General features: G+C 40.0%; 1 protein-coding gene across 3 annotated transcripts in view; it reads left to right on the top strand.

The window, feature by feature from the left end:
• Positions 1–15,838, top strand: part of chchd6b (coiled-coil-helix-coiled-coil-helix domain containing 6b) — a 55,974-nt gene that overhangs the window by 4,408 nt on the left and 35,728 nt on the right. Inside the window, exon 5 of one of the 3 annotated variants that reach the window (XM_030728668.1) lies at positions 11,877–11,897. The exons of the other annotated variants lie outside the window; for them this stretch is intronic. Coding sequence (XP_030584528.1) covers positions 11,877–11,897 — 21 coding nt within the window. The remainder of the gene's footprint in view (positions 1–11,876; positions 11,898–15,838) is intronic. 3 annotated transcript variants of the gene reach the window in all.

The raw sequence follows: 15,838 nt of genomic DNA, 5'->3' as shown, positions 1-15,838 counted from the left end.
GAGCATCACAGGTACAGGTGCAAAGCATTTAAGCGGAAGGAAAGGGGATGTTTTTGTTGCTTTTAGGTGATGATAGAGTTGCAGTAGATGCCTGTACAGCGAGTGAGAAGTCTAGAGAGCATGTGACTAGGTTCCCACCTTTTCCTCTTTCACACCTGTCTTTCTTTTTCAGTCTCACCTCTTAACTCTCCCTTGTTTCTGGTCAGCTGTCTAACATATTCATTATCCCTGAGCTTGATTTCTGTCCTGCTTGAAATGTAGTCCATCCTTAACTGAGACAAAACCTAGAAGAACTTATTTCTGAGCTAATAAAGAGAGATTTACCTGCTTGTATTGTATTTCTTCAGCATTTTAGCACAGTCAAACAACTGATTTATAAGCTCCTCGAGTAACAAATCTCTCTTCTTAGCAGGTGGGCATCCCCCTCTTCTTTGCATTTTCCATCAACCTTGCACTGACCGGCAAAAAACACAGCCGGAGGCTCAAAGAACAACTTTCTCAAGCCCTCTGTCTTTCCCCATTACACCTTCAAATGCTCCACTTTGAGTAGTTTATGAGCCTCCTGTCTTCCTTAAAGATAGATGCAGTCTCACACTCCTGTAACGCTCATCATGGTATATAGCCAACGCCTCTAGCCTGTTTTCCCCCCGGTGCACTTTTGGCTCCCCAGCATGCAGGCTGTGTGTTATGTGGAAATTATAGTTCAGCAGTGGCAGCCAGTGGACAGCTATGGGCTGCCCATCCACCTGTAGAGAGCATCTATTGTCAGATGGGGGCAGTGTCAAAAATATGTGGTACAACCGGTCTGTGGCTACTCTTGCTTGTGCTGTTATTGGTCCTTCAGCTAGCCACAGAGGAGAGCACAGTTATAACATACAAACAGCTGAAATGAAAAGTGTCCACTGCAGCCACTGTGTAGACTTTCCCTACTGCATTTGTTCCAGCCCACTTATCAACCAATCAGCATTTCCCTGGCATAAGGCATCATCCCCACAGTTAGCACTGACCACCAACACTGCAAGTCTGTGTGTGTCTGTGTGTGTCACTGCATATGCATACCTCTGCATTAAACTAGCTCCATCTGTCAGGCCACTGATAGTGTTGATTCTCTCCATCTATGACCCGTTAACTCTTTCACATTGAATATACAGTACTATATGAGTCTTTTCTTAGAATAGACTTGTTAGCGAACTTGTTAAGTTTTTCACACTTATTGGCCAAATGTGAAACACTTTCTCAAATTGTCTCTTTTTGCTCTACTCCACAGTTAACACCGTCTGTTTTCATTAATGATGTTGTATAAGAAATGTGGCTTCAGAGAAAAAGCACAGTAGTGCCACTGAAATTTAGGGTAAAGATTAGGGCTAATAATAGCTGACTGTCCCTGGATAGTCAGCTATTATTAGCCAATCTTCTTCTTCTTTTGGCTGGTCCCTTTAGGGGTTGCTACAGTGGATCATTTGCCTCCATCTCATCCTATCCCTCTTCTGTCACACCAACATCCTGCATGTCCTCTTGCACTACATCCATGAATTTTCTCTAGGGTTGTCCTCGTTTCCTCCAACCTGGCAGCTCCATAAATTCCATACTCTCACCTCCACACTCCTGTCTTTCCTTCTACCTTGCTGCCTTGAAAGACACCTTCCCCTTCATATCTTCCTTTGTCTTTGGCCAACAGTTGCACAGTTTCCACCGGCACCCTGCTGGCCAACAACACCGGAGGCAGTTGTTGTTAAGTCAGGCCTTAACCAATCCAGTATGGAAATCTTATTGGTGATTCAGAGGTTTGATTTTTAGCAAAGAATTTACACAGGACTTCCTTCCTGACCCAAGCTTCCCATTTATCAAGACTGGGAATGGCACAAGGCGTCCACTGGCTTGCCACCCTACCACACCTTACCGCACTGCACTCTTGTGGCTGGGTTAGTTGTGGTTTGGGTTTTTTTTTTTTTTTCTTTTGGTAGAGGAGGCTCTCAAGTTGTGTTTGGTTATTTAAAATGTATAATGGGTGATATAAATGTATAGTGGGTGATTATAGAGAATCTGTTTGCTCCTCCATAGTTTATTTTCTGTACGGTGCTGAATTCTTCTCTGACTCATATTTCTCCATGTCCAAGTTCTCACCCCACCTACAAAGGTGCTCTTAAGAAGTACATTCAACTTGGCTCTTGCAGTGTGTCATCCTGTCTCATCCTGAGACTATATTTAACTGTTACACCAGGAGTGAAGACACAGAAGAGATGACAAGTTACATTAACACCTAGTCCCTTCTCCTCTCCTTTCTTTCATTAGCACCTCCTGTGTTTGTTTTTTTTCCCCCTGCCTGTTCTCTCCACCTCAGAGGTGTCGTTTCTGCTGCAAGTAAAATGCAATTAGTATGCACAGGTATTCAGTGGTGAGCATCTAACACACAGAGACATGCAGACAACAACAAGCATCTGCTTTGAGCTACTGAATTTCAGAAGCCGGAAAGGTGTGAAGAATAGACTTTAATACGTGTGTGTGTGTGTGTGTGTGTGTGTGTGTGTGTGTGTGTGTGTGTGTGTGTGTGTGTGTGTGTGTGTGTGTGTGTGTGTGTGTGTGTGTGTGTGTGTGTGTGTGTGGGGTGGTGGTGGTGGTGGGGGGAATGTTTGTATTCCTGTATATTAAAAGTGTCCTTTTATCTGCTGTCTCCAGTGGAAAAAAAAAACATGGTGATAAACAGCAACATCAGTGGGTACACTATTTTAATTCATATCTGTTTAGTAGAGTTCCAGGTGGATCCATTTCAATGAAAATATTATGAAGGAACCGATAAAGACTAAAGGTGCTGATTCATATGAAGATATCTGAAAATAATATTACTAGAGAAGGACACATAAACCGAGTGCCTGCTATGAATCTCTTTTTATGAGAATTTACAGTTGACTAGTGTTGTAATTGTAACACTCATTCTTGAAAGTGTTGGTATTATAATTATGCGTGTTACAGTATGAAATGCATATTTGCACTAAAAATGTCAACTTGCATCACCTCCCTTTGGCTCAGTTCAATGCTGCTCCATCCAGAAGTTTATTAACCCTGGATTTTCATGTCAGCTTCAGTTTGAATCAAGTTGCTTCTCATTCTCATGTGCTACCTTCATACTTGTTTGTATTCTGTTCAAACCAAGAGGAAACCCTGCCCCCCCCCCCCCCCCCCCCCCCCCCCCCTCACAGCATTAACAGTAAAGCTGCTTTTGCTGAGCTTTGGTTGAATCTGTAGCCAATGAGACATAATGCGAATTCATGTCAAAATGTTGGTAGCACAGTTTTAGCTGAAGTGTGTGATGAGAAGTGATGCGCCCGGTTGGTCAGTCCTCATGTTCTCTCACACCTCCTCCTTCTTTTAACACTCTCGCCAGATTGTGGGTTGTACCTTTGAATCCCGTAGCAGGTAAATCTGTACATCCAAAAATGTAAACAGTGCTGTCAGGCGATGCTTCTTGGAATTTGTTGCCTTAAGTTGTTTTGTTTCTTTTGCTGTTCATAGCAAAAATAGCCTGTTTCTTTTTACCATATCCCATTTTACTATATATTTCTAGGTAATCCCCATTTCCAGTTATTAGTTGATATGCCTGCTGTTTTGACATGTTTGATAGTGTAAGGAAATAGGGTGTAAGCCAATAAAGGTTCACTAGATGGCACTGTTGATGCGTGTTTGTTTAGCCAGGGATTAAAAGAAGGATGAATGCACGCTCTGCACAGCAACATGTGCTCCTGGGCAACATGTTCTTCCAGCATTTATTCCTCCTCTGTCTCATCTTTTTATCTGCCCTTTCTGTCTCTCTCTCTTTCTGCGTGTGTGTGTGTGTGTGTGTGTGAGAGACCGATGACTCAGAGTGAGGCATTTGACACTGTCCAGAAAAAATGATGATGAAAACCAGGGTGAAAAACCCAGCATTCATTAAAGTCAGACCTGAGATGACAAACACTCAGACCACAGGGTTGATGCCACACATGTTAAGAGTATTGCCCAGCTGCTGTGTAGAAACACTTGAACACTTGACAAGAATGGGAATGTTGTGTTTCGCACTGAATATGCAGCCTTTCAGATACAAGATGTTCTCGCTAACCAGCAGGCCCCCCTGCTGTCTAAGTCTAAAAGACATTTGTCTCATTACAGAGTATAATTCTCTGCGCAAGATCTCTGTGCTGTTGTTTCAGCACATTGCTACACTTTTATTGATTACTTTAACCTTTATCTTTTAATTAACTGTTTCCATTATCTCTGTGATTACATACACTATAAGCTTTAGGATATTATTTATTAACATACTCATTTATATACTTGCCTGGAATTGTATACCTCCTTGCTGATTTGGCCTGTGGCTACATTATTCTGTCTGTTCTAATTACCTCGAGTATATGACTTCAGCAACAAGCATGTGGGTTCAGCTCTAATTCATTAATGGTGGGATATTCTTTTCATTAACACAAGATAACCTATACTGAAAATAAAGGCAAATTCATTAGTTTCAAAAGATGGCACGTTATGGAGCAGATTAACAGATCTGGTAGCAGCACAAGATAAGGTGATCGCTTTTTGAGGTTGTACATTCATTCAGTTTTTATCTTTCAACATTTATTGGCTCCAAGAATATAAATATTGATTCATTTATTTTATGGAAACACCAACATTTAATTCAGCCTGACATTTTAAATGCAGTCATATTCAGTGTAAACCCACTGAATATGACTGCACTGTCTTGAACCATCCATGAAAGTAGGTTGAAAAGTCATAGTCACCATTATGGTGGCAAAGTGGTAGCCGGAGAGGTTTCATAGAGCTCCGAAAAGGAGAAATATGGTTGGGGAAAGGCTGTAGTAGCTGAAAAGTAGATAGAAGATCCTTTAGTAAGTGGTGTAGTAATAAATCAAGATGTCCTACTGTGACTGTCAGCTGACTATATAGCCAGCCCTGCTTGTTGGCCAAAGACAGAGACAGGAGGATGACAAGAGAGGAGAAAATGGATATAAATGAAAAGAATGCTTAGGAAAAGCACGTATAGACGTTGCAGTGGAGTGAGAGAGGTTTGTGTTTAGATTGAATGGGTTCACCACAGTGAGGGTGTTTGAGTCCACATACTATGAGGGTGCACAACAGTGTCTTATAGAAACCGACTGAGGGTGAAGTACAAGCGATTCAGACACACACATTCACACACGGCTAAACCACTCGTTATCAGCCAGTGTAATCACAGACTTGACATCTTTTCTGCATGTTAAAGCAGCTAAGCCCTTTGTGCACACTCTCGCTCGCTCACACACTCACACTGTACATCGTCTAAAGCAACAGTAATTGCTGACGAGCAGAGCGCTCACCGGATGAGGAGATTTTGATCGGTGCCGTGCAGCGAGAGAGCGCCTTGCACAAATCCTGTCAGTTCAAAGGACAAATGTGTAGGACTGGAATACCTCTCCCATCGGAGAGCGGTTGTGATGTAATGAGACAGCTGGACAAGACCTGTTATCCACAGAAAAATAATTCTTCCCACACGGTTGTTCTCATAGAAGGATATGATGATTGATGTTTGAACAATCAAACTATGTATGAGTCAAGGGTTTGTTTTTTTTTTTTTGTTTTGTTTTAATTTTTAAGATTTATCACTAATTAAAGCAGATTGTTAGGCTGATTGGGTTGGAGTTACCGCAGGGTAAAAACAAAGGGCGAGGGTGTTACCTCTCTGAATTTGTTTAGTTTGAAAGCTTTCGTTTATTTTCTGTTTTTCATGTGGAATCAAGTCTCATATTTGCCACATAAGAGATTACACAAGGAAATTATATTTGCAGCTTAAACATTTCACCTTTTGAAAAGAGTAACAAGGTGTTTTGATTAATTTAGATTTCAATTGCCCATTAATATTATTGGATGTATGTATGATTATAAATATGATTATGACAGAGTAAACCTTGAATGTATTTGCCAGAGAAAAGGATTTAATGCAGGTAGTAAGACATTCTCTGATTTTAAGAGTTGAAGAAAACAAAATACAAAATTTTTACTTAATTAATATCTTTATTTAGACAAAACATATTGCTCACGAGAAGAAAAGACAAAAGATTTTGTTTTTTTCCCCTTCTTATTACTGCCTACTTTTTAAAATTCAGTTTTCCAACAAAGCCGCTTTCTCTTAGTCTAATGACATATTTTTTCTCAATCCTTCCTCTCACTGTCTTCCTTTTTAGTGTCTTTTTTGTTATCTGTCTCTGACAGTCTGTGGTGCAAAGCAGGCTGATGATGAAGTGTTAATTCATTTAACCTCCCCCAGCTATGTGACGACAACACACATTTAATGAGCAAACAGCTAGACTAACCAATTCATGCCTTTTGGTATTTGTAGTGTACTGTGTGTGCGTTCTCATGTTTGGTTTCATGTGTCTCTTGTGGGTGCATGCAACTCCGTACATCATAAACAGATGTTAGTGTGAGGATTTATGCTCATGTATGTAAACATTGTCCTGTGTCTATTATACTGACACCCCCTGCTGTTTGTTTTTGTGTATCAACTATGAATTTTCAATTTGATCCAGTTGTTGCAGAAGACGTATGCTCGCTGGCCACGTTGTTAGGCGGACCTGCTCAACTGCTCGTTAATGCAAATATCTAAGCAGCCAGTCACATGGCAGCAACTCAGTGCATTTAGGCATGTAGACATGGTGACCATGGTGACTAATGTGGCATAGTTGTTGTTGCCAGACGGGCTGGTCTGAGTATTTCAGCACAGTACTTTGCAAAATATGCAAGAAAACTGTTCCCACTATAGGTGGAAACATCAAACTTGTTTCATCACTTGAGGTAAAAACACACCATTGAGTACAAGCAGGCCATGAAAGAGGAGGTACTAGCAACTGGTGATGTGTGACCCACATGTAAACAAATGACTGTATCGAGCGTTGCTGGAGCACTTGTTAGTTACACTCTGTATGACAGGAAGAGCAAACGGTGGATGGAAATTATTGATGAGGTAACATGTTGGTAAAGCAGGACTTTAAGCAGCTGGTTTAAAAAGCTCGACCCAAGATGCAACATTCCAGGTAGAAAATATTTTTCAGTTTTATTATGTGACATTATTAGAGGGAAAATCACAACAATCAGACAACCCCCTTTGAGCAAGCGCTTGGCGACAGTCGGAAGGAAAAACTCCCTTTTAACAGGAAGAAACCTCCAGCAGAACCAGGCTCAGGGCAGCCATCTGCCACAACCAATTGGGGATGAGGGGAGAAAGGTTGAGGGTCACCTGATCCAGGCCTAACTCTAAGAAAAAATAAACATTTTAAGCCTAATCCTAAAAGTAGAGGGTGTCTGTCTCCTGACTACAAACTGGGAGCTGGATGTAATAGACGAAAATGTCTGAGGACTGTTTCCAGCACCTTGCTAAATCTATGCCACAAAGGTCCAACCCAGTACTACCAAGGTGTCTCTATAATGAAGCGTCCGGTGAGGGTATATTATTTCCACTTCAGTTATTAGAACAAAAAAAAAACTTTACCTATACTAGAATCATAGTATGGTAGCTAGGCACTGACTTAGGGAGCAAACTTATTAAAATGAAGGTGTTTATGGAGAAATGATGTTGGTGAAATGAGTTAGCTCTGCATGTCACATGGATGTCATACTCAGTAGCAGTAATGTGTCGAGACAGCGCCAGCGAGTTTTTGTAAAACAATGGGGGAAAATGTTTGACATGTGTCATACACTATGTCCCTGGGTTGTGTTACTCATTGTTTGGTGTGTCAGCTCTTGTCTGTTTGAGAGAGAAGGCAATGGTGCGTGATGCACTCAATACCTGTAAATGAAAGTTAACCCAATTATTGTTTGTTTTTCAGTTCACATTTTAAATTAGTGGAGTGTCATGCTAAATACAAGGAGAGAAACAATAATATAAAAAAAGCAAAATAATTAAAAATTTCACTGATGTATGAATACAAGTAAGTAAAATTTTGAGGGATTAATAGCTTTTCCATCTATCATCTCTTCTCATTAATTAATGAAAGTTTCCCGCTGTTCTTAAGCTCAAAGCTGAAAAACAAACAAAAAAACCTTCTCTGAACATTATCATAACTTATCTCTTTTTAAAAGTGATGGATATAGGCAAGCTCAAGTTTTGCTTTTCATCATTCCCTTTTAGGGGAAAAATCAGACCAGTACTGTGGAGTTTTAGCCAAGCTTCAGCAACAACCAAACAAGAGATGAGGTGACAGCACTTAGCTTTACCCGTGGTGTTTATTACTGGCACAAATGATGAATGTGCTTACTGTACTCATTTGAGATGGCAGGAAGAAAGCTGTCAGTGAATTAGCCCTTATTTTCTCCTCTCGCTCTCTGTGCTTGTGCCTTTTCTCTCCTCCTCTCCACCTCTTTCTCCCTAATTAAAAAGCCAAATCAAGAGTTAAACTGCATAAACTGTGTCTGCCAGTGACATTCTCCAGCCTAATCCTCATTTTAGCCCTCTTTCCTCATCTACTCTCTCTCCTCTCCTGACTGCAAGTATAAAACCACACCAAAATCTTTTCTCCCCAAACACAGATTTATTCAAATGTACCATTTGCATAATTCAGTATTTACATAATTGATTTCCAAGGAAGCATTTCTCACCATGTGAGGTGGCTTTGCAGATCAAAAGGTCTCATCTTGACACACACACACACACACACACACACGTTCTTAGTGAAGTGTCACATTCTCTGCCACTGTTTCTGTTTTTTCACTCCCACAGAGACCTGGAGACATGCACGCATGCACACACACACACACACATGCACACACACTGTGTTGTTGTAACATTTCAAGTCTAAATCAAGCATGAAGCATTCCCAAGCTGGTGCATCTGGTGACCCTCATGATACACCCAGCAAACATAATTCAGCTAAGCATAGATTAATCAAATCTATTGAGATCCATTAAATCTGTGTGCTTGTATCATTGGGGGGGGGTCATTATTTTTGATTCTTGTGTTGAAATGGTAGTCTTGGCCCTAGGAGTGCATGCTCTGTAAAGACGACCAAGAGCACAACACGCAAAACCCAAGAGGTGAAAAAGAAAAAAAAAAAAAGCATACATTTCTACAACTGTACAAAATTGTTCTGTACTGAGTAAGGGTAGTGTTAGTGGAAGGACACAAACAAAGAAAAACACTGCTTTCCACAAAACATTGCAGCACCTCTGTAGTTTGCAAAAGACCTGGATGTTCTGCAACACTTTCGGACACTTTGTTCTGTGCCCAGATGAGACAAAAACATTTGGCAAAAACGCACAGTCCAACATTTGGAGGATAAAAGGCAAAACAGACTAACTCCAAAATCTCATCCCCGCTGTGAAGCCTAGTGTATGAAACATCACAGTTCGGGGCTGCTTTGCTACCTCAGGTTCTGGATGCCTTGCAATAATTGAGGGAGCTTTGAACTGAAAACAGTTTAAAGAAGTTTTATAGGAGAATGTCAGGGCTAGAGAGGTTGAGAGACCTGAAGCTTAACAGTGGTTGGGTGACGCAATAACCCAAACCACATAAGTGAATCAACAACGAGTGATTAAAAAGAGGAAAATTCAGGTTTTGGTTGGCCAAAGTCAGATTTCTGACCTCAGCTCCGTTGAGATGCTGTGGCATGACTTGAAGAGGGCTGTTCAGTGGAGACATGGAACTTTTCAGGGATGAATGGTCCAAATGTTTGTTGTGCTAAAGATTGATGCAGCTGAAGGAGCAACTACAAAAAAAAAATATATATTTTTTTTCCCAGAACTGCAAATGTCTGACACAGCTTGATCGGACATTTAAATAAGCCCTGCCTCCCTGGCATAAACTCCCTGTGGCATCTGATTGTGTCCATCTGAGAATAGCGAGGGCAGTTGTCTGAGGAATTCACAGTGAGCGAGTGAACCTCATGTGTCCTGCCTCCTGCATTGTCTACACAGCCAGCATTTTTGCCTGAACCAAATGGATGAGTAATGAGAGCACATCTAAAGCAAACTAAATCTTGTTGTGTGCTGCAGGTGAGAAAGGACAACTTTATAATTTTTCACCCTGAATTTGAAACAGTTGTTGGTGCTGTTGCCTACAGTTTAATCAGCCTCTCTCTTATTTATTTATTGATTTTTTTATATATAATATATATATTCCTAAACCATTGACCTGATCTACCTATATAACATATAGACTGCTATGAACCAGTTGTATGTGGCCAGTTAAATGTACTTTTGTTAACTCAGGGATCACACTCAATGCTACATTAGCTTGATCTAGGTGAAAATCCCTGGGAATGAACCCTAGTCTAATTAGAATACTTTCTTGGCTGTGTTGTTGCTAGCTCAGTGGATTCAGACTCTTAATGTTCACATTGAGGCTGCTGACTGCTGGTCATCAGGGAGCTCAGAGCCTCAAAAACAGTGAGCGGATGTGCTTGAAGCACCATTGTCTGCTATGGCCCATGAACTGCACCAAACTGCTTGGGTGTATGTTTGTCTTCACCTATCTTCTAAGACTTTCATTTATGGAAATGGGACCCCCACACTCCTGTGAGCACTCTGTTGGAGTCTGCATATATACACACACATACACACACATTCACAACACAAACACACAGTCACATTCAGACACATAGTTGGTTTAGGGCCAGCCATTGAAGAGCAGGGAGGTTAAACAGATGGCATCAGCTGTATCTGTTACACAGATTACCCAACACACACACACACACACACACACACGCGCATTCTGCCGCGACTGGCTTTGTGAGTCCACCTCATTTAACTGAATGGTGTCTTTATGAGGCATGGCAACATTAGAGCCACCTACTGCTCTGATCTGTCCCTTTCTGTCCTGTGTCTAATACCAGACTGGCAGCACTTGGTAAGTCTTAAAATGCTTTAACTGAATGTTTTTGATTTGGTGATATTCGAGCATATGCTGTAATATAATATTTTATGGGTGTATTCAAGACTCATATATTGAGGCAAATAAATGATCATATAAACACAGTTGGTAAGCAGCTAGTCCTGGCTGGTCTACTAAGGGGTATTATAAGACTGGTAGTAAACATACACATGTAACATAACTGCAGTTTAAGTATTGTGAAAGCTAAAAATTAAAGCCTATACTAACAGTAAAGTATCTGTAGTTTTTTGTTGTTGTTTGTTTTGTTTTGTTTTGTTTTAAATGTAAGCAATATCTTCACTTACAGAACAAGCCCAAAGAAATTAGTCATCATTTTTTTTCCCCCACTTTTTTTTTTTTTTTTTTTTAGATTAATTTATTTTTCTAAGTCTGTGTTGTGCCCAGGCTGCCTTAGAAGGTCTGAAGATATTCTCTTTTGTGTCAACTGAAAAAAAAAAATTATCAAGGCACATCATGAGATACAAGGCAGTGAAGTGAAACAAGACATATAGGTAGTCAGGGCAGGGGGGGTGTGAATGGAAAGCTGACAGTGAGGTGAGGCTCATGAGACTTGCTCAGGTCCAAAAATGTCAAGAGTAAGGATTTTGCTGCCTGTGCCATCCAGATGACCAAAGTTACTTGCTCACAGAGTCCATGTTGAGACATATTGGGTGTATTATGAGTATTTGGAGGCTAAAATGACGTCTCAGGTGACATTTTTATATCTGGCACCCTAAGTTTAAATCTTAACAATTTGCTCTGCAGTGTGGTGTATTAACCTGTCCTTGATCCTCTATTTTATTTCTTCTGTTATTTCTTGCTCTTTGTTGCTTGTTGTTTTGTCTGGTGCCCCTTTTCTTTATATAGCCGTACCTCACCTTCTTTCGTCATTTTCATAATATACTTGTTGGTCTCTTTAACTATCTACTCCAACTCTATGCCTTTCTTATACCCTCTACTGTCTAACTCCTGCTCCTTCTCTCTCTCCTAGCTTGCAGATTTGGATGTCTGGGTAAGCAACGCCACCATCGCTAGTGCCTGCTTTTTAAAAAAAAAAAAAAAAAAACCCACGTTCTTCTTGCTCTTCCCCTCCATTCTCTCTCTCTCTCTCTCTCTCTCTCTCTCCTCTATTCAAATGTCATGTTTTCATTGTGCATTAAAGCGAGGCTGTGAGTATGCTGCTGCCACCATTCCACACAACAACACTTTGGGAGGTATTCAGCTAGAAAATTACACATCATCTGTGCTGCCGGCAGAGGTGATTTTACTCACAAACACATATATACACTCGCATGCCTTAAGCATCAGTGTAGAAAGGGAAAGCTCTGTGAGCACAGTATAGGGATTTACAGATGTGTTCTTTGGGAATACACGCGCCTGTTAAGTTAGGATGAGATTAGATTGGATTACAATAAATGTAATGTCAATCAGTGTAAGAGTGCGCGCCTGTATGGTCGTACCCACCATATCAGCAAAAAGCAGGGAAGATCAGTAGATCAGTCAGGGAAGATGCTGTTGTTCCATCTGATCTATATCACTCTCGCTAATGCACAACTCAGTACAGTAATCAGTCATCATTACACCATCATACTGTGTGTGTGTGTGTGTGTGTGTGTGTGTGTGTGTGTGTGTGAGATACAGTCTTTCTGTTTCAGTACTCTATAAATCCAGGCCTCATTGCTGCCTCACCCGCAGCCACTTTCATTGTGTTCATGCACCATGTCGTGTTCATACTGTTGTAGCACTGCTTCACTCATTACCCATATTGGTTAGAAATAATGTGCGTTCATAAGTGCCCTTCATGAACGCTAATTGACAGTCATTTTTAAAATGCACACACATACACACACTGTGTGCCCACCTCTATAGATTACAGGTAGAGAGAATTCAACCATTTTGTGCACACGTGCTCATTCAGCTATCTCCTCTTAAGGTGATGCAACTTGGCCATCTATATGCAATTAAGATTTTTACAGCTGTTTGAGTCTTTTTTTAAATTTTTTTTTTAACTGCTGTATGATGAAACTTTTGACATATGCTTGTAAACACTTAGGTCCTTAACAAACAGCAAGGATTTTCAGTTGAATTTCGTTAGTTCAGATCTGTTTTATTACTATATAATAATGCCTGTGTTCTGAAAATCATGTTTTCATAGAAAGAGCACCATACCTTATGCTGCCAAACACATGACTCAGTGACTGCCCAAGCAAAACATTTTCTTGCTTTTATGTTCCCGGCCATCTTTGTCCATTCAATTCAATTTATTTTTATGTTCCATTAAATTTTTTTTTTGATTAGACATTCTTAAATTGGCTCAGTGAATAATGGTCAGTGGTACTGGACACTGAGCTCGTGGCATGGCTAAAAAATACTGTTCTTGCATGCGTGGCAGTGCTTCCTGAACCTGCACCGTTCTTTTTATCGCTTCTGTCACTTGTTTTTGCACCTTTTGCTACAGTTAATTATTACTTGCATTCCATGTCTTTATAATGTTATTTTAATCAGTATTTATTATAAAGGAATTCTTTTCCGTACAATTTTTTTTTTTAATTATGAAATGATATTGGCTCACTTTGAAGTCTTAGATGGGCAAAAGATGGTGACGCCATCATAAAAGCCACAACACATGTTTTAGAAAGTTTCCTTTACAATAAGTCTTTTATTTACAACCACTATGCATGCATATTTCTGACTTGAAGCTGACTTAAGCTTGGCAACTCATTTTCAGTGTGTCTCTCTGATGTCTGCCTCCTGTCTTCCTCTGCTTGCATGCTGCTACGTCATTGCCCAAACTATGGGTCTTCCTACAGCCAATCTGCCATCTTGCTGCCTGTCAAAACTTGGCTAAAGCCTTTCACCTCATCTTAACGCCAGCGACGCCATGTCAGCCCCTGCCACAGCTGTGCCAGTCTCGTGCTACCTGAGTAGTTTTGTAAGGTTTGTTACAACGCATGGACACAACCTTAAATAGCTGTTTTGTTGTGTGTCACTTTGTGGTGTAGATGTGTATAATCATACTTTCATCAAACTTTATAAATAAAATAGTGGAAACATCAGTTCCTAGAAAAATACTGTTTTGAAAATAAAACTGCCTTTATTTTTTTTATTTTTTTATTTTTTTTGCTATAACCTCCTAGTACTGTCTGCTAAAAATATGTTGTTAAAGGACAATTTTCTATGTTTTGTTTGCTCACTGCTACTGAAAATTGGAGTGCCTTTGAGGGCCACTATAGTACAGCTGGCATTTTCTTGGTCCAAGTCTGGGAGGAGTAACTTTTGTCAGCTGATACAGGAGCTCGGTTGTGTACGCAGATTATGATTGATATACAGTGGTTGAAAACAGTTCCAGTAACTGCTAGGGAAACATAAGGGTCATCTGAAATGTAGACTCTGCAAGTACCTCTAAATGCTGTACTGTATAGCTACAGTATCAAGTGGCATGTGTGTGTAGTCTGTATTATGATTTGACAGGATTATTTTGTAATATTTCAAACAAAAAAAAATGTGCATGATGGTTACTGTCCCATATAAATGTAAGTTTAACAGTTTATTGCTACTTTGATTTATTTTATTTTTTTTAAATTGTAATAATGTATGAGATATGTAGGCAGAGTTGTTATTTTGCTATATTTCCAATTTAGCGTTTTGCTGAAATCTCAGCCTTTATCTTCATTTAGCAATTGTAAAATTCTGGAGCCGTACACTGTTTAAATGCAGATGCTAATGTTTTTGTTTGTTACTCCCAGCACAAATTATTAACTTACTCACAGTAAAATTCAACAAAGACATCTTTTTCATTCAAATAAATGAATAAATAGAAGTTTTAAGGCTTTCAGCTCTACACTGTTAAAAGAGTACACATTCAGTCCTAAAAATGTACAGTATGATGCAAAACTCTTGATCTACCCTTCATTTCTTTTGATTTTGCTAGGAAAATGGGTGCAGTGATTTATTGAAACGTGGGAAAATACATAGAAATACAGTATATAAGGGGAAAAAACAGAGTTTGTACAATTCTAACAAGCTTGAAAGTATGACCACCTTTTATTCTTTTATTCTTCTTTCTTTATTCACAGCCTGAACTCTCGTTATTCTTTAAGTAGTCTTCAGGAATAGTTCTGCTGGCTTCTTGAAGGACATTCAAAGCTGTTCTTTGGATATTTCTGCCTTTTATTTTGTTCTCAGTCAAGATGATTCCACACTGCTTCCATAATGTTGAGGTCTGGGCTTTGGGGAGGCCAATCCATGACTGATGTTTCATCATGTGTTCTCTGTCCAGGTGTGCTTTTACTGCATTGGCAGCGTGTTCGGGATCATTTTAATGCTGTAAACAAAGGCGTTGCCAATCAGACACTTTCCATGGTGGGATCTGACTGTACTTTTCTACGTTCATAATTCCATCAGTTTGAACAAGATCCTCAATACCACTGCCAGAAATGCAGCCATGACAGAGCCTCCACTGTGTTTAACAGATGGCTATAGTCAGTGTTGTGCCTCTCTCCTGACCACCTCTGTACATACTGACAAACATTTCACATTTAGATCCTTTACTCCACCGGACCTGTTGGCACTGATTTTCTGTCACTTCTTGAGTAATTTGGCATTCTTCAGCCTTTTCTCTTGTTTCCCTTCCTTAAGAATGGCTTTTTGACAGCCACCCATTTCTGATGAGGCTTCAGTGAACTGTAGCTGGATCAACTGAAAGGCCAGATACATCTTTCAGGTCCTGGGTCAGGTCTTTGCTGGATTTTTTTTTCTTCATATTTCTTAAAGACATGACTTTCAGGTACTGTTCATCTGCTGGAGATACACTATACTGACAAAAGTATTCACTCTCGCATCCAAATCATTGAACTCAGGTGTTCCAATCACTTCAATGACCACAGGTGTATAAAACCAAGCATCTAAGCATGCAGACTGCTCCTACAAACATTTGTGAAAGAATGGGTCGCT

The sequence above is a fragment of the Archocentrus centrarchus genome, chromosome 5, assembly GCF_007364275.1.
Source record: "Archocentrus centrarchus isolate MPI-CPG fArcCen1 chromosome 5, fArcCen1, whole genome shotgun sequence".
Lineage (NCBI taxonomy): Eukaryota > Metazoa > Chordata > Actinopteri > Cichliformes > Cichlidae > Archocentrus > Archocentrus centrarchus.
The sequence above is the reverse complement of the archived record's forward strand: the minus strand, read 5'-3'. Positions and strand labels throughout refer to the sequence as shown.